General features: G+C 44.0%; 1 protein-coding gene across 1 annotated transcript in view; it reads left to right on the forward strand.

The window, feature by feature from the left end:
* Positions 1-683: 683 nt before the first annotated feature.
* The window catches only part of dnmt1 (DNA (cytosine-5-)-methyltransferase 1), a 46,736-nt gene continuing 20,496 nt past the window's right edge, over positions 684-26,923 (forward strand). Inside the window, exons 1-18 of the mRNA XM_080183956.1 lie at positions 684-718; positions 1,151-1,258; positions 1,882-2,134; positions 8,283-8,358; positions 9,900-9,975; positions 11,471-11,514; positions 12,552-12,612; positions 13,354-13,437; positions 14,763-14,875; positions 16,007-16,125; positions 16,893-16,985; positions 18,132-18,283; positions 18,871-19,058; positions 19,842-20,019; positions 21,909-22,006; positions 22,540-22,693; positions 24,056-24,171; positions 25,773-25,974. Coding sequence (XP_080040082.1) covers positions 686-718; positions 1,151-1,258; positions 1,882-2,134; positions 8,283-8,358; positions 9,900-9,975; positions 11,471-11,514; positions 12,552-12,612; positions 13,354-13,437; positions 14,763-14,875; positions 16,007-16,125; positions 16,893-16,985; positions 18,132-18,283; positions 18,871-19,058; positions 19,842-20,019; positions 21,909-22,006; positions 22,540-22,693; positions 24,056-24,171; positions 25,773-25,974 — 2,148 coding nt within the window. The 5' untranslated portion in view covers positions 684-685. The remainder of the gene's footprint in view (positions 719-1,150; positions 1,259-1,881; positions 2,135-8,282; positions 8,359-9,899; positions 9,976-11,470; positions 11,515-12,551; positions 12,613-13,353; positions 13,438-14,762; positions 14,876-16,006; positions 16,126-16,892; positions 16,986-18,131; positions 18,284-18,870; positions 19,059-19,841; positions 20,020-21,908; positions 22,007-22,539; positions 22,694-24,055; positions 24,172-25,772; positions 25,975-26,923) is intronic.

The following is a 26,923-nucleotide window of genomic DNA, read 5'->3' on the forward strand; positions in this document are numbered from 1 at the left end:
ATCCTTCAAGACTGAGATCAGCTCTTTGTGTTGGTTAAAGATATTGAAGAATATGGATCTAAGGCAGGTAAATGGACTGAGATAGGTCCTATTAGGCAAAAGAATCAAAAGTTATCATGGGTAGATGGGAGTGTGGAACTCCAAACGTAACAGATCAGTCATGATCCCACTGAATGGTTGAGCAGTCTTGAGGGCCAAATGCCCTGCTTCTCAGCTGGAAACTAATTGAATGATGCAACAGGCTTGGGGTTGAATGGCATCCTCCTGTATTTTTGTGTGATCACTTTGTTAACTTAAATTCCTATATCTGTATTAATAATGGAAACTGCACTGTAATAGCGGAACTGCTGCAGTGTCGCCACTGGACAGGGTGTAATCACAGTGCGACAATTTTGCATGGACAGTTTGTATTTTAAAAAAAGAAGCACAAGAATTATAACAGAATAAAGAGGATTGAATCTTGCTTGCAGGTCCTGGCTTAGTTATTCAGCCACATTTTAGCCCTACTTCATCTTGTGGAGACGTTCTTTTTATTTTAATAAAAGACATAGTTTTAATGTCAAAATAATGTGTTTAATTAGTTAGAAGAATGACCAAGCTGAATATTGAGGAATCGTTTGCCTTGGGCACCTGAAATTCTTGGATTCTAACTTCAACCATTAATTTTTGTCTCTGCAGACTTAAAATGCTTGAGGATAAAGCTGGTCTCTCCGAGAAGGTATGCTGAAATATATGCCATTCAGATATATGCTGTCCCAAATGATAGTCCACCAATTAAAAAACACTTATTCCTAATATGCTGTTGAAGGATCTGAGGATCATCAGGTCAGAAGCAAGGAAATCCCCCTTTTTGCATTTTTTTTAAAGACTGTTGTAGGATTCTGTAATCTTTGCACAATTTTCCAAGATTTTGCCTGTGAACCTTTTTTCACTGCGTGCATGTGTGTGTTTGTGTTTTTGCTGCATCAAATAGAACAGATAGTTACTTTCACGAGTATTACTAAATCAAATCAGATTCCAGTTTCAGAAGGAGTGAGAAACAACTTTTGGTTGTGTTCCCCTTGCTATGCCATTGAAGTGATGTGTTCTGATTTTTTTTTTTGCCATGTTTTGTGCTCTCGCAACTTAAGAAAACCCCTTCCTCTTTCAGGAATGTGTGAAAGAAAAGCTGAGCTTGCTGCATAGCTTCTTGCAAACTGATACGCAGAATGACCTCAGTGAGCTGGAGACAAAACTCCAGAAAGAAGAACTGTCCGAGGTGAGTGGGTAACGAAACCTGGTGAGCACAAACACTGTTAGGGAAAAGAGTATTTGCTTTTTAAAGGGGAATGCCATCGAATGGACATGCTGAGGAAGGTACGAAAAATGACAGTGAAATGTTTAAAAACCCGATGCTAGTTTGCAGTGGACAGAATCATTGATATTGAAGAGTTGGAGCCTTCTGTGTCAAGTGGCAGCCGCAGTTCTGTTGTCTGCTAACTACCTCCTGCGTGGTGTCGATAAACCTGTTCAGTTGCTGTTCTTCCAACAATAAATTGTATCTCATTCTCTCTCCTATGGGAAACACGTGGGAGGACATCATTGTAGAATTTAAACCACTCACCATCCTTTTAAGACTGCTGCAGATTAGTATTTACTTCCTGACCTTGAATTTTCTGTTGGACAAAGGAGTGCTTGTGCCTTCTATCCACTGGGTTTTGAAACCTTGATCTGCTAAAGTACATTATCCCCACTCGACATTGGGACTGAGATGGGTCACTGTCATTCCACTAGTCTGAGGTAAATTGATAATCTGGTGCTGGATTTATTGTCTCATCTACATATGCCTGCTGCACACCTGTCTTCATAAGTTTTTTCACTGGTGTGACTGTCCTTTTTCAGGAGGGTTACCTGGCCAAAGTGAAAGCACTGCTCAGTCAGGAGCTTTTCGAAGGGAATGGAGATTCTGAGCTTGGCGTCAATTCAAATGGTTGCTCTGAGAATGGCGCTGTGGACAGCGATAAAAATGAGACCAACGGAGTGGCTGATGAGCAAAGTGGCCAAGAGGAGAACAACATGGAAACTGAAGTGGTGGCTTTCCCGACACCAAAGAATCGGGGCAAACGGCTAAGTAAAAGCAACGGAGATAACAAACGTATGTTTATTTCCATTGCTCTGTGTTGTTTATTGAGCCCTTTTGCTGAAAGATTTTGTATTTAGGCAACATGATGGTGCACTGGTTAGCAGTGCTGCCTCACAGCGCCAGGGACCTAGGTTTGATTCCAGCCTTGGGTCACTATCTGTGCAGAGTCTGCACATTCTCCCGTGTCTGCGTGGGTTTCCTTCGGGTGCTCCGGTTTCCTCTCATTTCCAAAGATGGTGCAGTTAGGTGGATTGGCCATGCTAAACTGCCCCTTAGTGTCCCAAAATGTGTATGTTAGGGGTATTAGCCTTGGTAAGTGGGGGGGGGGGGGGGGGGGGGGGGTGGGGGTGCGCGTGGGCTGGCTGGTAAGATACTCTGTCGGTGAGTCAGTGCAGTTGCAGTGGGCTGAATGGGCTCTTTTTGTACTGTCGGGATTCTGTGTTTTGCATCTGTGGGGCACACAATATATAAGAATAATCATCCATCTGGTTTTTACTCCTTGCATTTAATCTGAATAAACATCTGCTTCAATTACGCTTCAATTTTTTGCTGCATCCCAGAAGTGTTCTGTCAATTTGTGATATGGAAAAGCCAAAGAAAGGATTGAGGGGAAGAAAATATCAGCTGAATTTTTAAATTGATGAATTCCTTTTCCTCAAGTTTTCAGTAGTGTTTTTGATGAATTTCCGCCCTCCCCAAACGCAGGTTTACCTGATACCTAAACGACCAGGACAGAGTGCAAGGGGCGCAACGCTGTGAAACTCCGAGGGAAGAAATTGGCTGGAGCAGCGTGTTATCAAGCTAGGATTACTATCTTGGTCTAAGGCTGAGCTAGAATACCATGTCCAGCTGTGGTGAATCATAGGAACCCTGCAGAAGGAAGCCATTCAGCCCATCGAGTCTGCACTGACGACAATCCCACCTAGGCCCTATCCCCACAACTCCCGCACATTTAACCCGCTAATCCCTCTAACCTACACATCCCGGGACACTAAGGGTCAATTTAGTGTGGCCAATCAATCTATCCCGCACATCTTTGGAATGTGGGAGGAAACTGGAGAAAACCCACACAGACACAGGGAGAATGTGCAGATTCCACACAGACAGTGACCCAGGCTGGGAATCGAACCCAGGTCCCTGGAGCTGTGAGGCAGCAGTGCTAATCACTGTGCCACACTGCTGAGTATTAAGATGCTGGTGACTGCAGGAACATCATCAGGATAGATTGATGGGTTCATGGTGGTTGTCAGGATAGATTTGGGAACTGCAGCATGTTTTTCCCTCCAAGAAATAGTGACTTGAGCGCCCTGAGTGAGATGTTGTAAAATGATGAAGGAAGTGAATTTTTGTTGTGTGGGGCTTTTACTTAGAGCCTGATGGAGATGGAAAACCTTAGACACATTGGTATAAAATCCAAAACTTGCTGTTAGATTCAATGCCAGAAAGGAATTTCAGTAGATATAGATTTTTGGAAGGTGCTGGGCAGGATCTTGAGAGTTGAGGGCAATCTTGAGTGATAAAATGGTCAGGAAGAGGGCAGCTGATTATTATCACTACTTGGATAAGCATGAAGGATCACGTGATTTCCTGGCCCTTTTCAGGTGTTAGTTCTTGGCTTGCGGGTGTGGTCACATAGGCACATGCACCATATTAGCACCTTTCTCAATGCTGCCATTATCCATGCATTGGGCATTAGCATGTTCCATTACTATCTGCTTCGTACGGTTTCGTTAAGGGGAAGTAGTGTCTGACAAATTTATTGGAGTTCTACGAGGATGTGTCTAGGGCGGTGGATAGAGGAGAGCCGGTGGATGTGGTCTTTCTTGATTTTCAGAAGGTGTTTGACAAGGTACCTCACAAGAGGTTATTGCAGAAGGTAAGGGGGCATGGAGTTGGGGGTAGGGTGTTAGCGTGGATAGAGGATTGGTTGTCAAATAGGAGACAGAGAGTGGGGGTTAATGGGTGCTATTCGGATTGGCGGTTGGTGACTAGTGGAGTGCCCCAGGGGTCGGTGTTGGGGCCTCAGCTATTTACCATTTATATAGATGATCTGGAGGAGGGAACCGAGTGTATGGTGTCGAAATTTGCTGATGACACCAAGATTGGTGGAACGGCAAATTGCGCAGAGGGTGTGGAGAGTCTGCAGAAGGATCTAGATAGGCTGGGTGAATGGGCCAGGAACTGGCAAATGGAATTTAATGTTGGCAAGTGCGAGGTGGTCCACTTTGGTAGGAAGAATGGTAGGAAGGACTATTACTTACGTGGCGAAAAACTGCAGCAGGCGACGGTGCAGAGGGACTTCGGGGTCCTTGTGCATGAGTCGCAGAAACCCAGCCTGCAGGTGCAGCAGGTGGTCAGGAAGACTAATGGGATGCTGGCCTTCATAGCGAGGGGGATTGAATATAAAAGTAGGGAGGTCTTGCTGCAGCTGTATAGAACATAGAACACTACAGCGCAGAACAGGCCCTTCGGCCCACGATGTTGCGCCGACCAGTTAAAAAACAATGACCCTATAACCTAAACCAAACCCTTACCATCCATAAACCTATCCACGGATCTCTTAAACACCCCCAAACTAGGCGCATTTACAACTGCAGCAGGCAGGGCATTCCAATCCCTCACCACCCTCTGGGTAAAGAACTTACCCCTGACATCCGTCCTATAACTACCACCCCTTAATTTAAAGCTATGCCCCCTTGTGCTAGCTTTCTCCATCCGAGGAAAAAGGCTATCACTGTCCACCCTATCTAAACCTCTAATCATCTTATACGTTTCAATAAGGTCCCCTCGTAGCCGCCACCTTTCTAACGAAAACAACCTCAAATCCCTCAGTCTCTCCTCATAGGACCTCCCCTCCATACCAGGCAACATCCTGGTAAACCTCCTCTGCACCCTCTCCAAAGCCTCCACATCCTTCCTATAATGTGGGGGACCAGAACTGCACACAATACTCCAAGTGCGGCCGCACCAGAGTTTTGTACAGTTGCAACATGACGCTGCGGCTCCTAAATTCAATCCCCCTACCAATAAGCGGCAAGACACCGTATGCCTTCCTAACAACCCTATCTACTTGATTCCCAACTTTCAGGGATCTATGTACACATACACCTAGATCCCTCTGTTCATCCACACTATTCAGAGTCCTACTGTTAGCCCTATACTCTACACATCCGTTATTCCTGCCAAAGTGAATTACCTCACACTTTTCCACATTAAACTCCATCCTCCACCTCTCGGCCCAGCTCTGCAACTTGTCCAAGTCTCCCTGTAGACTAAGACACCCTTCCTCACTATCTACCACACCTCCGACTTTGGTGTCATCAGCAAATTTACTAATCCACCCAACTATACCCTCATCCAGATCATTTATAAAAATTACAAACAGCAGTGGCCCCAAAACAGATCCCTGAGGCACACCACGCGTAACTGAATTGCATGTCGAATACTTACCATCAACCACCACCCTCTGTCTCCTATCCACCAGCCAATTTCTAATCCAATTTCCTAGATCACCCTCAATCCCATCTGCAATTTCTGCAGAAGCCTTCCATGGTGAACCTTATCAAACGCCTTACTAAAGTCCATATATACCACGTCAACTGCCTTACCCCCATCCACCTCTTTGGTCACTTTCTCAAAAAACTCAATAAGGTTAGTAAGGCATGACCTACCCTCCACAAAACCATGCTGACTATCTCTAATCAATTCATTAGTCTCCAAATAACTATAAATCCTATCCCTAATAATTTTTTCTAAAACCTTGCCCACAACAGAAGTAAGACTCACCGGTCTATAATTCCCGGGGAAGTCTCTGTTCCCCTTCTTAAACAATGGGACAACATTCGCTAACCTCCAATCTTCTGGCACTATACCGGTGACCAACGACGACCTGAAGATCAGAGCCAGAGGCTCTGCAATCGCCTCCCTTGCCTCCCAGAGAATCCTAGGGTAAATCCCGTCCGGCCCAGGGGACTTATCTATTTTCAAACCCTCAAGAATAACTAGCACATCCTCCTTATCAACTGCAATACTGTCCAGTTTACAAACCTGTAACCCAGTGTTCTCCACAGCTACATTTATGTCCCCCTGCGTGAACACCGAAGAGAAATATTGGTTCAATGCCTCTCCAATCTCTTCCAGTTCCACACATAAATTCCCACTGCTGTCTCTAACTGGCCCTAATCTTGCCCTAACCAACCTTTTGTTCTTAACATATCTATAGAACGCCTTAGGATTCTCCTTAATCCTATCAGCCAAAGTCTTCTCATGTCCTCTTTTAGCCCTTCTTAACTCTCTCTTTAACTCCCTCCTAGCCAATCTAAAGCTTTCTAGTGCACTACCTGAGCCCTCAAGTCTCATCCGGACATAAGTCTCCTTTTTCTTTTTAACCAGCGAATCAACTTTCCTAGTGCACCACGGTTCCCTAGCTCAACCAATTCCTCCTTGCCTGACAGGGACATACATATCAAGGACTCGCAGTAGCTGCTCCTTGAAAAAACTCCACATTTCGGACATTCCGAGACCCTGTAGTCTCCTAGTCCAACCTATGCTTCCTAATTCTCTCCTAATAGCCTCATAATTACCCTTCCCCCAGCTAAAACTACTGACCCGAGGTTCATGCCTATCCCTTTCCATCACTAAGGTGAACGTAACCGAATTGTGGTCACTATCACCAAAATGCACCCCAACTTCCAAGTCTAGCACCTGGTCTGGCTCATTTCCCAGCACCAAATCCAATACAACCTCACCTCTAGTTGGCCTATCAACATACTGAGTCAAGAAACCTTCCTGCACGCTTTGTACAAAAACTGACCCCTCCAATGAGCTAGAGCTATAGCTATTCCAATCAATATTAGTAAAGTTAAAGTCCCCCATAACAATTACCCTATTACTTTCACTCCTATCCCGGATCGTCTCTGCAATCCTTTCCTCAACCTCTCTAGAACTTTTAGGAGGTCTATAAAAGACTCCCAACAGGGTGACCTCTCCTCTCCTATTTCTAACCTCAGCCCATACTACCTCAACAGACAAGTCCTCATCAAACTTCGTCTCTGACACCGTGATACAATCCTTGACTAATAATGCTACCCCTCCCCCCCTTCTACCTGTAGGGCATTGGTGAGGCCGCAGCTGGAGTACTGTGTGCAGCATTGGTCGCCGCACTTACACAAGGATATTTTTGGCCTTGGAGGGAGTGCAGAGGAGGTTTACTAGGCTGATGCCGGAGTTGAGGGGGTTGAGCTATGAGGAGAGGCTGAATAAACTAGGCTTGTACTCGTTAGAGTTTAGAAGAATGAGGGGAGATCTTATTGAGACGTATAAGATGATGAATGGGATGGATAGGATAGAGGTGGAGAGACTCTTCCTGCTCGGAAAGGACAGTAGGACTAGGGGGCACAGCCTCAAGATAAAGGGGGGGGGGGGGTTTAGAACGGAGTTGAGGAGGAACTTCTTCACTCAAAGGGTGGTGAATCTCTGGAATTCTCTGCCCGTTGAAGTGGTGGAGGCTACCTCGCTAAATATTTTTAAGACGCGGGTTGATGGGTTTTTGATAAGCGAGGGGATTAAGGGTTATGGGGAGAGGGCGGGAATGTGGAACTGAGCCACGACAGATCAGACATGATCTTATTGAATGGCGGGGCAGGCTCGAAGGGCTAGATGGCCTACTCCTGCTCCTATTTCTTATGTTCTTATGTTCACAGCTGAGCACAATTCTGTTTTATCAGATAAAAGCAAAATACTGCGGTTGCTGGAATCTGAAATAAAAATAGAAAATGCAGGAAAATTTCAGGTCTGACAGCATCTTTGGAGAGCGATTAGAACCCTGATCCTGTCTCACTAGGCTTCTGTACTTTTACAGCAGGATGTCACTGATGTTTGACTTTTTAAACTTCTGTTCCTTGCCCTGGGAGCACTGGCACCAGTAATAGAATCCAATACGTTCTGTGTCCCTGGCACCTTCTGCTGATGTGTATCAGCCTCGAAAGCCCGTGCTGAGGCCCGAAAGTTCTCTCCATGCGATAATTTCCTAAAAGGATTGAGAGGCATAGTTAAAAATTCTTCACTGATTCTGTAATGCCCAGTTCCCTACATTTGAGATCTCAAATTCAAATACTGAAATTCCACCTCTGCAATATAACAATAATTATTTCTGTTGTAGGGCTGTCGGGAACTCCAAGGGTCACCAGGAATTCAGTAAAGCAGCAAGCTACAATCATCTCCATGTTCGCTAAGGCGTGAGTATTCAAACATTCAGGCAACTCAAGGGAGGAATGTCTGGTGTTGAGTCAAGTCCTGGCTGATGAATTATAAGGGAATAGTAACCCCATTCAGTGGGTGCAAGTGAATTCAGGGTGATTAGTCATCTCAGCATTGGTTGCCTGCAACCTGTTGACCAATTTGATGTCTGTCAGCCTTGCTGGGAGATGAGAACTCTGAGCACATCTCATCTTTATGTATGATCCAGCTGTTTATTTCGTATTGTGAAAAATGGATATTTGCTTTGTTTAATGTGAAAAAGGACAGTTTTGATTCCATTGTGTGATTTTATGGCAAAGCTCTGAGTATTTGTCATTCTTTTTAATTCCGTATTCTTCGCTCTAACAAATCCAGTTATTTGTAGGAATTTCACTTGATAAAATTAAGTAGGTTGTATTTGGGAATCTGTTGGTCAGATGAAAAGGTATGACAAGTGAGAATGTGAGGATCAGCAGTGTGGCTGCGATCCAGGGGGAGTCAAAAATATACTTGGTTTTTTTTTTGAGCTGTACAAGTGATGGTTTATCACTGTATTTAGCAATTCTGTTGCCAGTGAGGTACCTGTAGCTCAAGTTATATTTGCCATTTTGTGTTGCTTGTGCAAGGGCTGTTGGGTTTTTGCAGTCTTGTACTTGTATTGAGAGTTTCAGAAGTATCATGTACAGAAACCAGCACTTTTCCTGGGTGAGGTGCAATTTAGAAGGTTGTAACATTTGACTCTGTCTTGGTAGGAAAGTCTGTTTTTAACAACTATTTATAGTTAGGGAAGATGTTTCATTGGTATGCTGAGTACATTGTGATAAGATAACTGGAGGCTGGCTGGAGAAGTCTGCTGCAGACCTCCTTTTACCAAATACAAAGATTTGTCAATGATATGTAATTCAACTCTGTCTCGTGATTTTATTCTCTTTCACTGGCACGGTGGCATAGTGGTTAGCACTCCTGCCCCATGCCACCAGAGACCCGGGTTTGATTCCTGGCTTGAGACACTGTCTGTGTAGAGTTTGCACGTTCTCCCTGTGTCTGTGTGGGTTTCCTCAGGGTGCTCCGGTTTCCTCCCACAGTCCAAAGACATGCTGGTTAGGGTGCATTGGCCGTACTAAATTCTCCCTTAGTGAACCCGAACAAGCGCTGGAATGTGGTGCCTAGGGGACTTCCATAGTAACTTCATTGCGGTGTGAATGTAAGCCTAGTTGTGACTAATAAATAAACTTAACTTACTTTGTGGAGAGTGTGGGTAAATCTCAATGGTGAAGGCGAATGCAATCATAGATGTGTAGATCCTGGAGCCATAATATTCCAAATACATGTTTCTGGTCATATTTCTGATCACTTGAACTAAATTGATCTTTCTCTACACCCTAGCTATGACTGTAACACTACATTCTGCACTGTCTCTTTTCCTTCTCTATGAACAGCATGCTTTGTCTGTATAGCGTACAAGAAACAATACTTTTCACTGTATGTTAATACACGTGACAATAATAAATCAAATCAAAAATATTTTCATCTGTTTTAGGGCAAACAAACGTAAGTCAGAAGATCTAAATGAAGTAGAAGCAACCAGTGTAAAAGAGGAAGAATGTGATGAACAGGTAAAGGCATTAGACTAACTTTGGTGAGGAGGCGATGCAGATTTTCACCTTTTGTGTCACTTATTTTTGTCAGTCCCATGCCTGCTGCTTGCTGACAAACAGTGCATGTCAGGGCTATTTGACTGTCGGGGGAGTCTCATCTCTGATACCTACTTCCCCTACACTGTTCTCTAGCATGGATGACCTGTTGCTGAGGATTGGGGGCTTATTTTTCCCCATTCCCCCTCTGTGGCCACTTGTTAGACAACTATAATAACATAAAGCAAAATATTGCAGATGCTGGAACCTGATACAAAAACAGAAAAATGCTGGAAAATCTCAGGTCTGACAGCACCTCTGGAGAGAGAATAGAGCAAACGTTTCGAGTCTAGATGACCCTTTGTCAGCACTGCTGCTGTTAGACTTAGAGATTTTCCAGCATTTTTCTGTTTTTGTTGTGTTAGAAAGCTTATAGTTAGGATCGATTTGAGTGTGATTAGAAATTGAACCTTGGATGTTCCAGCCTGCAAGTCTTAATATTTCACTAAACAATGCATTTAGCTGTGAATGAGGAACCCTTTAGCTGTTGCTTCACTGATCTGAATATCAGACTGCCTTAGTTATTGGTTGTGTGCCTTTGATATTGTGTCTGTGCACAGACACTAGTTAGCCTGGAATTAAAAAGGCTGTAGAGAAAAGCCCAGCCCCCATACCTCTCTTTCTCTTCCCATCCTCCCTCCACCACCTCAGTTTGACAGCTCTAAATACAATCGGCCTACGGGGATGGACTAAAAAGCATATTTAAATAAGGGATGGTATTTACCAAAAAGAATCAAGTTTGGGTTGCTAGTTAACCAAATTCATCAGTTCTTTACTGGAGTGAAATGGTTCACTAATATAGGGCAGTATTGACCAGTGGTAAAGAGAATATTACCACAGGTTACATTCTAATCAAATTCCTTTTTGCTTCCACTAAATGTATAGAATTAATTTTCTTGCACAGATTTGACAAAGTTTAGTCCTTTTGTCAAGTCAAATAAAGTAACACAGTAGCACAGTGGTTAGCACTACTGCTTCACAGCTCCAGGGACCTGGGTTCGATTCCCAGCTTGGGTCACTGTCTATATGGAGTTTGCACATTCTCTTCGTGTCTGTGTGGGTTTCCTCCGGGTGCTCAGGTTTCATCCCACAGTCCAAAGGTGTGCTGGTTAGGTTGATTGGCCATGCTAAAATTGCCCATTAGTGTCCTGAGATGCATAGGTTAGAGGGATTAGCAAGGAAATAAAGGTAGGGGCTGGGCGGGATTGCGGTTGGTGCAGACTTGTCGAATGACCTCTTTCTGTATTGTAGGGTTTCTCTGATTTCTATGACACATCATTTGGAAGTTATGGTTATCATTAGGTTCTGTTTAATTTCAGTATGATTAACACAGTTATGAGCCCGTGGTATTGTGTATGAATGGAGAATGATCACCGCAAAGAGGTGCAAGTATCACTGTTTGTTTTTTCTTGTTTAGACCGAACAGGATGAGAAGAGAATTAAAGTGGAATCTGAACAAAAGTAGGTTTTTGCTGCTTATTTCTTGTGTGTTTTTTCTGACGTTTAACGGTAACTAACATCATAGCAGACGTGTAACTTTGGGGATGTTTGGAATCAGAAACCTGATTGCATAATTTCAAACACATTTGGGAAGGATGTGCAGAGATTTGTAAGTGGCAACATATTCAAGAACGTTTTGGAAAGGAAGGGGAGATCAAAAATTGGTTTCAAGGTCAGAGAGGTTGAGGTTTGGTCAATGATTTTGGAAGGGAAACTTGTGATGCCATGAGGGCCAGGAAGAAAAGTTTAATGAGAATGGATGTTCTTTAGCATAAAATAAATTCAGAAGGGGCATTTTGAGAGATGCAAGAAAAACCAGAAAGAGATAACAGTTCAGGGCTGGGCATTGGGGGAGGTTGGCTTGTTGGGAAGAGGGCAAACAGGAAGATAGGTTTGAGGGGTTGAAAAAAGAAGCTGGAAGCTATCTTCTGTAGACCAAAGGATCCTGGGCTGGTGTGCGAGATTGGCAGTGGAAAGTTAATGATAGCACCTCATGTGGAGCTAGATCTGATTGGCTAAGCCAAGTGTTACATTGCTGAAGTTTTCACCAATTGGACTTGAGGGAGTGAAGATGGGCATCACCATGATGGAAGAAATCAAAAGAGTTTTTATGGTAGAAAAGTTATCAGTAGTGCAGATGAGTGAGTGGACAATCAAATCAAGTATAGAAGTATTGTGAATGGAAGAAAGCTCAGCAGTGAGAACAGATTCTTTTCTCCCCCAGTGGGAAATGCAGATGGAAGGGATAAGATGGATGTGGTGAGGGTCACAGGAACGTGGCAAGAGATGGATTTGAGATCGACCTACTGGATATTTTGAGTTGCAAAGTAAACTTAGTTGTGGCTAAAATGAGAAATGGCCTATCCTCAGCAAACATTACAAATGTTGGTGGTCATGCATCTCTCTGCAGTTAAGGAGCTGAAACCTGCATTAATGATGGGCTTTATTGGTGGGAATGTTGCCAAGTCTCAGTGAGATTAACAGGTATTTGCTTGCAGGCTGCCTGCTGACAGTGACGCTCCTCCAGACTCCAAACCCAAAGCTCAGCAAACTCCTAAGGTGAGTAGGATTAGAGTTGGTTCATCCGTTAGTAGAATATGTTTCATGTCGTAATGTGAATTAGTGAGAAACATAGAAACCCTACAGTGCCATTCAGCCCATTGAGTCTGCACTGACAACAATCCCACCCAGGTCCTATCCCCATAGCCCCACACATTTACTCCACTAATCTCTCTAATCTATGCATCCTGGAACACTAAGGGGAAATTTAGCATGGCCAATTCACCTAACCCTTATACCTTTGGACTGTGGGAGGAAACTGGAGCACCCAGAGGAAACCCACGCAGACACAGGGAGAATGTGCAAACTCCACACAGACAGTGACCCAAGCCGGGAATCAAACCTGGGTCCCTGGAGCTGTGAAGCAGTAGTGCTAACCACTGCCGGGAAGGAGTAGCGGAATTTAAAAATTTTAATAAAATAAAAGTGTATTCCTACGGTTTTAAATTTTAATAAAATAAAAGTGTACTTCTAAGGTTTAATATCAAGATGAACCTCAGATTCTTATTCGTGGTAGTTGAGCACATTTCTTATCGCGCTCATTTTGATGAGAAGCTGATCTGACTGTGAGCTGAACAGAAAGTTTTAAAAATTGTGCAAGTATCAGTTTGTCTGTGTATTGCCGTCATCAGGGGCAGCCCATGAAAAATCTGTCCTTGGATATGAATTTGAACTCTGGTGTCTGGTTGATGTTTTAGTTGGTGAATTGATAAAAATTGAGAATCCAAAATTTTTTTTCAGACTCCGCCTCCCAAATGCACAGACTGCAAACAGTTCTTGGATGACCCAGACCTCAAGTATTTCCAGGGCGATCCTGATGATGCAGTGAGTGTGTTGTTTTTTCCCCCAGTGCTGTTTTTCTCCTGAAGGAAATTTAAACTCTGGGCAGCCTGTCTGGGCCCTTCTCCAGCACTGTTCCTCGTGAGATTTCAATGTGTTGAGAGGCTCCCTTCTGGAAAGCATCATGAATTGTCCATGTCTGGCATCCACATGTACATTTTCAACAAGAGGTCACGGTGCAACAGAGTGGGGCAACTTTCCAGACCCAATCTGTCTCTCTCAGCTGAGCCTAGGTAATTGTTGAAGGACCTGGAGCATGGTTATACATGATGGGTGATGGAGAGGCAGACTTATGCATCTGAGTGCAACTGATTGCTGGGATTTTGAGGGGGTTTGATACAAAACTGTGAAATTTCCTGTGTAAGGAATAGCTTAGCCATCTTGCACTGTGCGCCAAACTGAGAAAATGAAGCTATGGACCTTTCTCATATTCTAGATAAAACTGGGGGATGAGCTGACTGGAGTTTGTACTTGGGCGTTTCTTTATTAGATTACGAACCAATAGAAACAGCTGCCACTTTAAAACAACTCCTACTGGAATGGTTTTTAAATGTGTTTACACGATGTGTGCATCAATGGCTAGACCAGCATTTATTGCCTATCCCCAACTGCCTTTGAGAAGGTGGTGATGAGCTGCCGCCTTGAACCGATGCAGGCCATGTGGGGTGTGGGTACACCTGCAGTGTTAGGGACCCAATTCCAGGATTTTTACCCAGCGACTTAATTATATTTCCAAGTCAGGCTGGCCTGGTGAGTTTCTTGGAGGGAAAGTTCCAGGTGGTGGTGTCCCATGTACCTGCTGCTTTTAAATGGTTGAAATTGCCATTAATCTGGTTGAAATGTGTTTCTGGTGCAGTGACCATACATCTATCTGGAAGTGACAGAGAAGTGCTTGAAGATTGTCTTGATCCATGCCATTATTTTTGACTTGAGCTCCTGATGTGGCATGGTGGATTATAGGAACAGGAGGAGGCCAGTCAGCCCCTCAAGTGCTGCAAGTCATTTAGATCATGGCTTATCTGTATCTCAAGTGCATTGTGGCTCTGGTGCTACAGAGCCAGTTAACATTTCTTTTCACATTGCTACGTGTAAAAGACCTGCTGTTTGCACCATTATGGGGGCGATCAGAAGTGGAGGCCTTTTGATACTTTGAAAGATGGCTGCTAAGCTCATTCACATGCATCGCCAAGAATCTGTTACATTTGGGGAAATGACTGGGAGTTGGGCATTCTTCTGTTCATATGGTGAAGAGAGTCCTGACATGATGAGGTTAAATTTAATACGTTACAAAAATCTGATTACTTCAACAGCTGGAAGAGCCGGAGATGTTGACAAATGAACGCTTGTCACTGTTTGAAGGAACAAATGACGAGGGATTTGAGAGTTATGATGATTTACCTCAACATAAAGTTACCTCCTTCAGGTCAGTGCAGATGCTTACAATGATAACTCCTTATACCCTCAAAATATTCAAGACTTGTTATAGAGTCATAGAGCTTTACAGCGTGGAAACAGGCCTTTCGGCCCAACTTGTCAATGTTGCCTTTTTTTTTTAAACCCCTAAGCTCGTCCCAATTGCCTGCATTTGGCCCATATCCCTTTATACCCATCTTACCCTTGTAACTGTCTAAATGCTTTTTAAAAGAAAAAGTTGTACCCGCCTCTACTACTACCTCTAGCAGCTTGTTCCAGATATTCACCGCCCTCTGCGAAAAAAAATTGCCTCTCTGGACCCTTTTGTATCTCTCCCATCTCACCGTAAACCTATGCCCTCTGGTTTTAGAGTCCCCTACCTTAGAACATAAGAACATAAGAAATAGGAGCAGGAGTAGGCATTTTCCATTAGGGAAAAGATATTGACAATCTAGCTGATCTATGCCACTCGTTATGTTACAGACCTCTACGAGATCACCCCTCAGCCTTCTACACTCCAGAGAAAAATGTCCCAGTCTATCCAGCCTCTCTTTATGACTCAAACCATCAAGTCCTGGTAGCATCCTAGTAAACCCCTTCTGCACTCTTTCTAGTTTAATAATATAGTTTCTATAATAGGATGACCAGAACTGTACACAGCTGAACTTGTTCTGTACTGTTATTTTTGACTTGAGCTCCTGATGTGGCATGGTGGATTATAGGAACAGGAGGAGGCCACTCAGCCCCTCACACACGTGCTGCAAGTCGTTTAGATCATGGTTGATCTGTATCTCGAGTGCGTTGGAACTTCGATGCTACAGAGCCAGTTTGCATTTCATTCCTTTTCTCATTGCCACATGTTAAAAGACCTGCTGTTTGCACCATTATGGGGGAGACTAGACAGCAAAGAAACTTGATAAATTTCACTGAGATCTAGGCCATGAGAAACAAAGCAGGGCCATTACTGTAAAGTTAAAGACAAAATCAACTGATACACAACTAGTGGAATGACACAGAACCAAATTGACGTTCTTTGTAGTTTCAGTGAACATTTAAAATTAATTTCTCTATAAAAATGAGCACTCTGAAAACTTGTGTTGTTGCAAATCCAGGTTTTGAACTTGATGCATTTTCTCTGCAGTATTTATGACCGGAAAGGACATTTGTGTCCATTTGACACTGGTCTGATTGAGAAGAACGTGGAGCTGTACTTCAGCGGAGTGGTCAAACCAATCTACGATGACAACCCCAGCCTCGATGGTGAGTGAATCCTGCCTTACAAATAGTAAATCCAAGTACGTCACTGAGACCACATATAAAGACGAGTTCTTGGCACTGACTCACTTTCACATCAGGATGATCATCGGTCAATGTTGTGCGGCCTGATGGACAGGAGGAAGTCTTGTTATTACCTCCATGTCATACACTAGTTCTAAAATAAAAACGTTTTGTATTTGTTAGCTCTGACACATGTGGATTTGTCCATAGTTCCTATCTCTGAAAATTCTTATCAGGATATATACCTATGTATTGGTGTCCACGGATCACTGGGGAGAATGTGAAGTCTGTATGTGAATGTACTGTGCAGTATACTTACTGGGACTTGATTTTAATTCAGTCCCATTGCTCCCTCCACCTGAAACCACTGGTACTTCACCCTTCAACTGAATGCTTGCTCTGGACATAACCTGGTTTTGAGAAGTTAAAATTTGTTCTTCAGCAGCTGGGGTATTTTCTTGCAGTTTAAATGGACACTGGAAGTTTCACAACATGATTATACTAACGGAAATGCTAGTGATAGACCCAGGAACTCTGTGCCTTCCCCTGGCAGCACCTCCACGGGGTGGGGTGGCAGTTTTGTGTGTGGGGCTGTATGCGCACATGCCTCTCTCCTGAAGCTTTGGCTGGCTTTCTGTGACTGGGCACATTGGACTTCATGCCTTTGGATGATGTTTCAGCGGTCGGTTGTGAGGGCAATGGGGCAGTGTACAGTGAGGAATTAACATGTTATGTATTCTCTTAAACAGGTGGAGTCAGAGCTAAAAAGTTAGGACCAATAAATGCCTGGTGGATAACTGGCTTTGATGGTGGTGAAAAAGCTTTGATTGGGTTCACTACAGGTAAAGAAATGTCGAGATTACCGAAACTTCAGGTTCTTTCATCCAAAGCACAGGCTTTTTAGCTGTGTTCAATACTGTAGTATTGATGTATGTGCTTGGTCTATAGGGAAGAGGAGTTGAATCAATGTTCAGATTAACTTTGCCGTCAGGTTAACTTTGTTTTTCCAATTTCATCCCGTTCACAAAGTGATTCTTTTGAAGAACATCAGTGACCATCGGTCGTGTATGAACCTTTGCAGTCAGTGTTGGTAGATTATTCTGCTGTGGGATAGTAGAGACCAATCCTATTCTCACCTGTTTCTGCAGGATAAATTCCCAAAATGGAAACTGGAGAGGCCAGGCTGACTTTTCTGTTTTCCCTGTCCTACCCCAGGTTACTTGCAGAAATCCTACTGCTAAGCTACCATGTCATAGAATCCGTACAGTGCAGAATGAGGCCACTCGGCCCATCAAGTCTGCACCATTTCTCTGACAGGGCATCTTACCCAGGTCCACCCCCCCTGCCCTGTCCTCATAACTCCACGTATTTACCCCGCTAATCCCTATAACATACATGCCTTAGGACACTGAAAGGCAATTCAGCATAGTCAATCCACCTAACCCGCACACCCTTGGACTGTGGGAGGAAACCGGAGCATGTGGGGGAAACCCACGCAGACACGGGGAGAACATGCAGACTTCAGACAGACAGTCACCCGAGGCTGAATGTCTTGGATAAAGTTCAGCACAAACTATTATTGGCTGAGGTTCACAGAGATATTCATAGTTACAAACTTTTAAGAAAATTATCGGATTGCATTGCAGCTGGCTTTGGCACTCCTGTCTGTTGTATTTCCAAGGCTAATGTGTAGAAGTACATTCTCACTTTGTTGGACCTCAGCCTTTGCTTCCACAACCAGCGCCATGTTCACTGAGCAGGGGAAGGGTACTTGCCTTGCCAAGTGGGCCTGCCTACTCAGAGCTTTAAAGAACACAGGAGAGTGGTGAGCTGTCAGATGTTAACAGCCTGAGTTCCACAGCGTAACGGGATGTCGTGTTTCCGTGTACTGACCTTTAGAAGTAGGCATTTGTGATGGAGCAGTGATGCTGGATTATTGGAAGGAATTGGGACGATAATAAAATGCGTTCTTTTCTGCACCCCCCTAGCATTTGCTGACTACATACTGATGGATCCCAGTGATGAATATGCAGCTATCTTTGCTGTGATGCAGGAGAAAATCCACATCAGTAAGATAGTCATAGAGTTTCTGCAGAATAATCCTGATTCCACTTATGAAGACTTGCTGAATAAGATAGAGGTAATGCTCTGATTTCGAGTGCGAGTTTTGAAAACCTGAGCTCCCTGTCATTCCAGGGCACTGAGGCCAGTTCTAGCATCACCTAAAACAATAGGGTATAGGAGCAGAATTAGGCTGTTTGGCTCATAGAGTCTGCTCCATCATTCAGTCATGGCTGATAAGTTTCTCAACCCCATTCTCCCACCTCTACTCTGTAACCTTTGATCCCCTGACTAATCAAGAACCCATCTATCTCTACCTTAAATACACTCAATGACCTGGCCTCCGCAGCCAGATTCACCACTCTCTGGCTGAAGAAATTCCTCCTCCTCTCAGTTCTAAAGGGTTGTTCCTTTACTCTGAGACTGTGCCCTCGGATCCTAGTCTCTCCCACTAATCGAAACGTTTCCATGTCCATTCTATCTGGACCTTTCAGTATTCTGTAAGATCCCTTGACTTGGCACATAACCTGTGATAATTGCTGCGAATTTCCCATTCCCTATGTCTTAGCTTCATGGTAAAGATCCTTTTTGATGTGAAACCTAAGAGATGGGTAAGTTTCCCTGTCCCATTCATTTTGAGTAACTCTCAGCTGTTTGTGTTGACAGACGACAGTGCCTCCTGCTGGTCTGAGTTTCACTCGCTTCACTGAGGATTCCCTCCTGCGACATGCTCAGTTTGTAGTGGAACAAGTGGAGAGTTACGATGAGGCTGGAGATGTGGACGAGCAACCGATCATCATAACTCCCTGTATGAGGGACCTAATCAAACTGGCGGGTGTCACCCTGGGAAAAAGGTGAGCTTGGGGATGATGAGAAACTAGTGAAATCTTCCTAAAGGGAGGGGGAGAAGTTAGTGCTAGGGTAGCAGCAGAAATGGGATGCCCCAAATGCAAAATTACAATCCCTGCTTCTTAACTTCCAGGCCCTCCTATCTTCCTTCCACCCACTCCCAGATAGTGAAAGCTACGAGGCCTGGCACACACACACACACTCTACATCGACACCATCGGTTTACAATTACTGGTCTTGGTAAATTGGAAGTGCGTTAAATAGGGAGTCATGGTGGTTAGCTCTGCTGCCTCATAGCACCAGGGACCCGTGTTTGATTCCCGGCTTGGGTCAGTGTCTGTGTGGAGTTTGCACGTTCTCCCGTGCCTGTGGGGGTTTCCTCCGGGTGCACCGGTTTCCTCCCACAGTCCGAAAGACATGCTAGTTAGGTGCATTGGCCATGCTAAATTCTCCCTCAGTGTACCCAAACAGGTGCCAGGGTATGGCGACTAGGGGATTTTCACAGTAACTTCATTGCAGTGTTAATGTTAAGCCTTTTTGTGACAATCATTAGGCTTTAATTCCTACCTGTGACAATTGATGTCAGAGAATAATACAGCAAAGGAGCCTGTTTGGTCCACCATTTCTGTGTAGACTCTGAAAGGGCATTCCTTGGATGGCTATCCGTTCTTCACCCCTATGGTCACGTGAAATGAATTGTTGCTCTTTATTGTAAAGGGGAATGACGGATGTAAATGAGCTGTTGTTTGAACGGTGCCTTTACTGTGGCTGTTGTGCTTGGTGACTAGACGAGCAGCAAGGCGACAGGCTATACGTCACCCCACCAAGATTGACAAAGACAAGGGACCCACCAAAGCAACCACCACTAAGCTGGTATATCAGATTTTCGATACATTCTTCTCTGAGGAAATCGACCAGAATGACAAAGAGAATGGTCTAAAGCGCAGGCGTTGCGGAGTGTGTGAGGTAAATGTTGTGTGGTAACTGCTAAATCATTATTTGCAGCATTGTTGGAACTTTGCCTTATTGCGGTGTAAAGCTTTACCACTTAACAGTTGTGATGTGGGCTGTTAGCAGAGGCCTGCATTGTGGGCACTTGGTCAACTCACCAGAGGAAGCTGGTGTTACAAATTGATTGAGCTTCTCACTGCGTTGGGGGAAGCAGAGTCCCTGGTGTCATTAAGGCTTGTATTGCTATTGGCCAGCAAACTATAAAGTTTATAACCTTGTGGTTGCTCGCTGACAGATTGCATTTGATGAGTTGCTGAACAAGAGATTACATTTGTTTTAAGTTATAATATAGAAGGTTATTTAACCAGCGAGCTACATTGGATGATATGCGGCTTCTGATGCCAGATTTATTTATTTAAACTGAATTCCTGCTGGTGTTGAGAAGTTGCCTGAAGTAATAATCTAGAAATGGCCATGAGGTTACTAGTTCACTGACATAACCTGACGTAGCCTAGTTAATAACCCATAGAAATGTAGACAGGAACAGGGGACGCCCGTTTGGTCCTTAGAGCCTGCTCCACCATTCATCGCGATCATGGCTGATCGTCCAACTCAATCTTGCGTTCTCCCCATAACCTTTGATCCCACTTACATGAGTCGCAAAAACCCAGCCTACAGGTGCAGCAGGTGGTCAGGAAGGCAAATGGGATGCTGGCCTTCATAGCGAGGGGGATTGAATATAAAAGTAGGGAGGTCTTGCTGCAACTGTACAGGGCACTGGTGAGGCCGCAGCTGGAGTACTGTGTGCAGTTTTGGTCACCGCACTTGCGCAAGGATATTTTGGCCTTGGACGGAGTGCAGAGGAGGTTCGCTAGGCTGATACTGGAGTTGAGGGGGTTGAGCTATGAGGAGAGGCTGAGTAGACTGGGCTTGTACTTGTTAGAGTTTAGAAGGATGAAGGGGGATCTTACTGAGACGTATAAGATGATGAAAGAGATGGATAGGGTAGAGGTGGAGAGGTTCTTCCCACTCAAAGGACAGCAGGACTAGAGGGCACAGCCTCAAGATAAGGGGGCTGCAGTTTAGAACAGAGTTGAGGAGGAACTTCTTCACTCAAAGGGTGGTGAATCTCTGGAATTCTCTGCCCGTTGAAGTGGTGGAGGCTGCCTCACTAAATATATTTAAGACGCGGGTAGACAGGTTTTTGGTAGGCAAGGGGATTAAGGGTTATGGGGAGAAAGCGGTAAAGTGGAACTGAGCCACTTCAGATCAGCCATGATCTTATTGAATGGCGGGGCGGGCTAGATGGCCTACTCCTCCTATTTCTTATGTTCTTACCCCAAAAGAAGATAAGGAAGTGCTTGTGTGGAATTCCCTCTGTGCGGGTGAAATGAACAGTGAACATGGTGCAGCCTGTGGTCTGTGCAAGTGACAGTGAATCACTCCCTCACCTAGCATTGTGTTACTGTGCAATGCTAATCTGTGAAGATTAAAAGACCGTAATACATAGGAGCAGAATTAGGCCATTTGACCTATCGAATCTGCTCCACCATTCAATCATGGCTGATATTTTTCTCATCCCCGTTCTCCTGCCTTTTCCTCATAACCCCTGATCCCGTTATTAATAAAGAACCTATCTATTTCTGTCTTAAAGACCATCAGTGATCTGGCCTCCACAGCCTTCTGCGGCAAAGAGTTCCACAGATTCACCACTCTCTGGCTGAAGAAATTCCTCCTCATCTCTGTTCTAAAGGATTGTCCCTTTAGCCTGAGGTTGACAGGACACTTCGAAGCTGTGACTAATACAGGGACTTGAGAGGAGAAGCAGGGGGAGAGAAAAACAATGGTTTACAGGTTGTCCAACCTCGAGACATGTTTGCTCAGTCTCTTTTGTTTGGTAACAGGTTTGCCAACAGCCTGACTGTGGAAAATGCAGAGCTTGTAAGGATATGGTGAAGTTTGGAGGCGCTGGTCGCAGCAAACAGGCCTGTTTACAACGAAGGTAAAATCATTATAAGATGTCAAAGCATTATAATGTAAACGCAAGAAGTATTGTACTTCTCCACAGGGACAGTGAATGTTAATTCAACATTGGGAAATATATACTTTTAATAATGTGCTGCATATAATTAAATCATGGTTGCAGTAGAAGAACCGCATAGAGTTGTTTTCGTAAAATAATCTCCTATTTCTGTGCTTCAACCTGTCAAATATACTTTGATCTCTGGATTCTACAAGCTCCAGAAACCTGCATTGCTGTAGGTTGAAAGCTGAGTATGCAGGTTCCGTCCTTAGTATTTGCTTCTGCTGTTTTTGCACTTTGCTGTGACGGTGTTGATAATGAGGGAAATGGTGGGTTTGGGAAAATAAGTGAAGCAGAGGTGAAGGTGTATTGACTCTAGAACCTGTGTGACCGGCCCAGCCACAGCAGAGTCCTTCATCTTAAAATTGATCATACGGGCTTGGCTGTTTGAAGTGCACGCTGTAATTAGTCACAGGTTGCTGAGATTGTTCTCCCCTTTTTCTTTCCTGAAGGTGTCCAAATCTGGCTGTGAAGGAGGCCGATGATGATGAAAATGATGAAGATGATTCTGAGATCATTGGCAAAGCTTCGCCCAAAAGAATGTTGCAAGGGAGAAAGAAGAAGCAATCCAAGAGTCACATCTCCTGGATTGGAGAGGCTATCAAGGTAGACACAATTACATTCACCATATTCGTATAAAACCAAACATCTGGCAGTTTACAAACCACTACAAACCTTTTGTCTTCTTGAATGAGGAACTTTCCCGCTTCGTTGGGCAATGCAATTTGTGCCAATGAGGAACATGAACTTGTGTCACATCTTACGATCTTGAAATATCCCCAAAGTCTTTCACGTATAATTTATTTAGACATTCAGTCATCTGTGCACAGAGTGACAACAAAACAGCCTAACAAAAAGTAATCAGGTGAATTAACAAGTATTTATTTAGTTTTTGGTGATGCTGGTTAAGGGAAGACTGTTGACCAGGGTGCTGACAAATTGCCTGCACTTCAGATAGTGGCTAAGGTGGGGCTGGCTTGGTACCAGAAGATACACAGAGCTTTGTTTTAAGGGGACATCTAAATGATGGCACCTTGGACAATGCAACAAATCTTTCCGCTATAGCTAAAGTCTCCAATCTTGGTTAATAATTAAGGCTAGGGCTTGAATCGGTGTTTGCTGTTGTCTTTCGCCTTCAGGCTGATGTGAAAGTATTCAATAATTGAACTATATTATGCAATGGCTCTGTGAGAAGTATTTGTAAAGTGCACTTGGACATTGGAGCAAAATGTAGGGAGCTGACTCGACAGGTCAGCCACAGTAACCCTAACCTGGAATTGCTTCGTGCTGTCATGGGGTATCAAAACTTTAAAAAAATAATAACCTCGCCTTCACAGAATTCACAACACTAGCAGAATTATTTCTGGCTCAAAGCCATCCTTTAGTTAACAGCAACATGCGCTTAGTACTTTTAGTGAAATGTCCCGTGATTAACATTGTAGATGCTAACATATCAAAGACTTTATAGGCTTGTGTAGACTTCTCGAATGCAAATAGCTAACAATCATATTTAAAGGAAAAATCTGGTGGTTAGATTTATGAAATGTCACATCCACACAAATGCTGGCCAGCCAGCAACACCCATGTCCCATGAATGAATAAAAAAACCACACTCTGCTGCAAACTGTCCTGACGTGAAGGACCAGGATCTACTCTTCGCTCACTACTTTGTCACTTTGGGGAATGGTGGATTGTCCCACCGCTGTAGCCACTGTAACTTCCTGAATGCACTTTTCAACGTGGTTTTAATTTGGTTGGTTCCTTCCACATAGCGAATGTAATCTATTTCCTTCTCATACCCTGTTGGTAGCACGTAGTAATTTAGAATGGTGCGGTAACGAAACCCTAAGATTGCTCCTTCAGTCCACGCACACCATTGTGATCTGCTAATTTTAACAGAATGTACGGATAGTTTGGATCATTGCAATCTAGGATAAAGCTCCATGTCTTGTGCTTGTTTTATTTCAGGCTGATGGAAAGAAAACCTATTACCAGAAGGTGTCTGTTGATGACGAAGTTCTGGAAATCAATGACTGTGTAGCTGTCAGCCCTGATGACCCCAGCAAACCCCTTTATTTAGCGAGGTTAGTATTGTATAACCTGTAGACCTTTCGTATCAAACCACCCCCACCCACCCCCACACACACACACACACACACACACAATTCCCCTGCATTTGTCATAGAATCCTACAGTACAGAAGGAAGCCATTCAGCCCATCAAGTCTCCACAGACCACAATTTCATCCAGGCCCCATTCCTGTAATCCTCATATTTACTCTGCTAATCTCCTAACACTAAGGTTAATTTAGCATGACCAATCAACGTAACCTGCACCGCTTTGGACTATGAGAGGAAACTAGGAAACCTGTGCAGACTCCGCACAGGCAGTGACCTGAGGCCAGAATCGAACCCGGGTCCCTGGCACTGTGAGCCAGCAGTGCTCAACACTGTTATTTGTTGTACTTATTGACTTCTGTTAAATGAACACGCAAACTAAAACATTCGTTGGCAAATCATGAGGGGCACAGCGGACAATTGGGACTAGATGGGAGGGCACCATGGTCACCCTGGACTGGTTGGGCCGAAGGGCCTCTTTCTCTGCTGCATTGCTCTTTGACTCTTCAGATCAATGATTGTTTCTTGTGGCGAGAGCTGCCCTGAATTGTTTTCAATTTTTCCGGGTGATCCCTCGCCAAGGAAAGTTTGTCAGTCAGTATTTAGAGCTTGGTTTCAGAGGACTAACGTCACGTTCAACAACACCAGAGAAATGCTGGAAAATCTCAGCAGGTCTGACAGCATCTGTGGAGAGAGAGTAGAGCCAGCGTTTCAAGTCTGGATGACCTTTCGTCAGAGCAGAGCTGAGATTTTCCAGCATTTTTCTCATTTTGTTTCGGATTCCAGTGTTTATACACATGTCGCATTGTTGGTCTGACATGCCTTTCTGCTGACCTCTGGTGGTGAAGGATGGTGATTCAGCTTGCGTTGGAATTATGAATTAGACGATGGAATCATTTCTCTGTGATGCATTCAGGCTGAGTGTGGCAGCTGAATACACATGCTGGAATATTTTTAAATTTGGTTTGGTATAATTGTTTTCACATACAAACGTTTCATACATTTTCTAAACAGGAGCATCTTATTAGATTACATGTTGGAATTATATCGCTTGATATCTATTCCCTTGAAGCGATTAGATTCAGGGATACTTTGGAACTCATTAAATAGAATTTATTTGCATCTGTCACTGGGTAACATACCTGCCCTCCAGTGTTGTTGTTATATCATGATGTGGAGTTGCCGGCTTTGGACAGGGGTGGGCACAGTAAGTAATCCCACAACACCAGGTTAAAGTCCAACAGGTTTATTTGGTAGCCAAGCTTTCGGAGCACCACTCCTTCATCAGGTGAGTGCCGTGAGTGAGCTCACCTGATGAAGGAGCAGCGCTCCAAAAGCTCGTGCTACCAAATTAAACCTGTTGGACTTTAACCTAGTGTTGCGAGACAACTTAATGTTGTTATAACAAATTATTGTACTTGTGAACAGTTACTTGATAATGGCTGGTTCTGTATATGAAGTTGATTCCTGTTAGGAAGTATCCAAGGTGCTCAGATTAAATCACTTTCTGAAATGGTGTTGAGTTGTGTAACAGTGATCAGCTGTGTAATTTTACTCTTGCCTTGCAGAATCACGTCCATGTGGGAAGATAACAATGGGAAGATGTTCCACGCAAATTGGTTTTGCCGTGGCACCGACACGGTATTGGGTGAGACTTCGGATGCCCTTGAGCTATTTCTGGTGGATGAATGTGAAGACATGCAGCTGTCGTACGTAGACAGCAAAGTTAAGGTCATCTACAAGGCTGCATCAGAGAACTGGGAGCTGGAGGTGAGGAAGCCTTGAAGCTGAAAATTGTCGGTTAGCTTCATCTGTGCTCCTTTTCATACTATGAAACTGTGTTTTAAAAAATTGAGTTCCTCCTAAGTCTCAAATTGTTGCTGGTATAACAATGTGTGAAGAAAATGTTCTATGGTATGTGGCCTCCCAGGCGAAAGCACCGTTTGATTTGTCAACTGTTTTTGGCACACGTTCATGAGCAACCTTGAAGATTGTGTGCCGGGATAGGCTAAAATCACACTACATTTACCTTTCCATCTGCGACATGCTATATGTCAGCAATGGATGGGCTTTTTAGGTGTTCCCTTTTGGGCAGAAGATCCAAATCCTGAACTTTATCTTTTCCCTAAATCAGGCTTTGCTCCCTGAAACTTTTATGCAAGTTCCAACAATTGACACAAAAGCAAAATACTCCAGATGCTGGAAACCTGAAATTAAAACAATGCTGGCAATACCCAGTGAATCTGGTAGCCATGGTGGGGGGAGAGAGAGGAAAAAAATGTTTAAAGTTTCAGATCTGTTAACTTTCATCAAAATAACGTCACAATGCCTGCCAAATATAAAGAAAAGCAGATAAAATATGTGATAATAGGAGCAGAATTAGGCCATTCAGCCCTTCGAGTCTGCTCTGCCTTTCGATCATGGTTGATATTTCCTCGTTGTCATTTTCCTGCCTTCTCCCCATAACCCTTCACCCATTACCAATTAAAAATCTGTCTAATTCCTCACATTTACCCACTGTCCCCAGAAGAAGGTTAGCCATGATCATATTGAGTGATGGGGCAGGCTTGTGTGTCTGCTCTTATGTTCCAATACCGCATCTAGCTCACTTAGAGCCATAGAGGTTTACAGCATGGAAACAGGCCCTTTGGCCCAACTTGTTCATGCCTCCCTTTTTTTAAGCTAGTCTCAATTGCCCACACTTGGCCCATATCCCTCT

Source organism: Carcharhinus amblyrhynchos, unplaced genomic scaffold (assembly GCF_965287045.1).
Source record: "Carcharhinus amblyrhynchos unplaced genomic scaffold, sCarAmb.v2.hapA scaffold_498, whole genome shotgun sequence".
NCBI classification, from domain to species: Eukaryota; Metazoa; Chordata; class Chondrichthyes; order Carcharhiniformes; family Carcharhinidae; genus Carcharhinus; species Carcharhinus amblyrhynchos.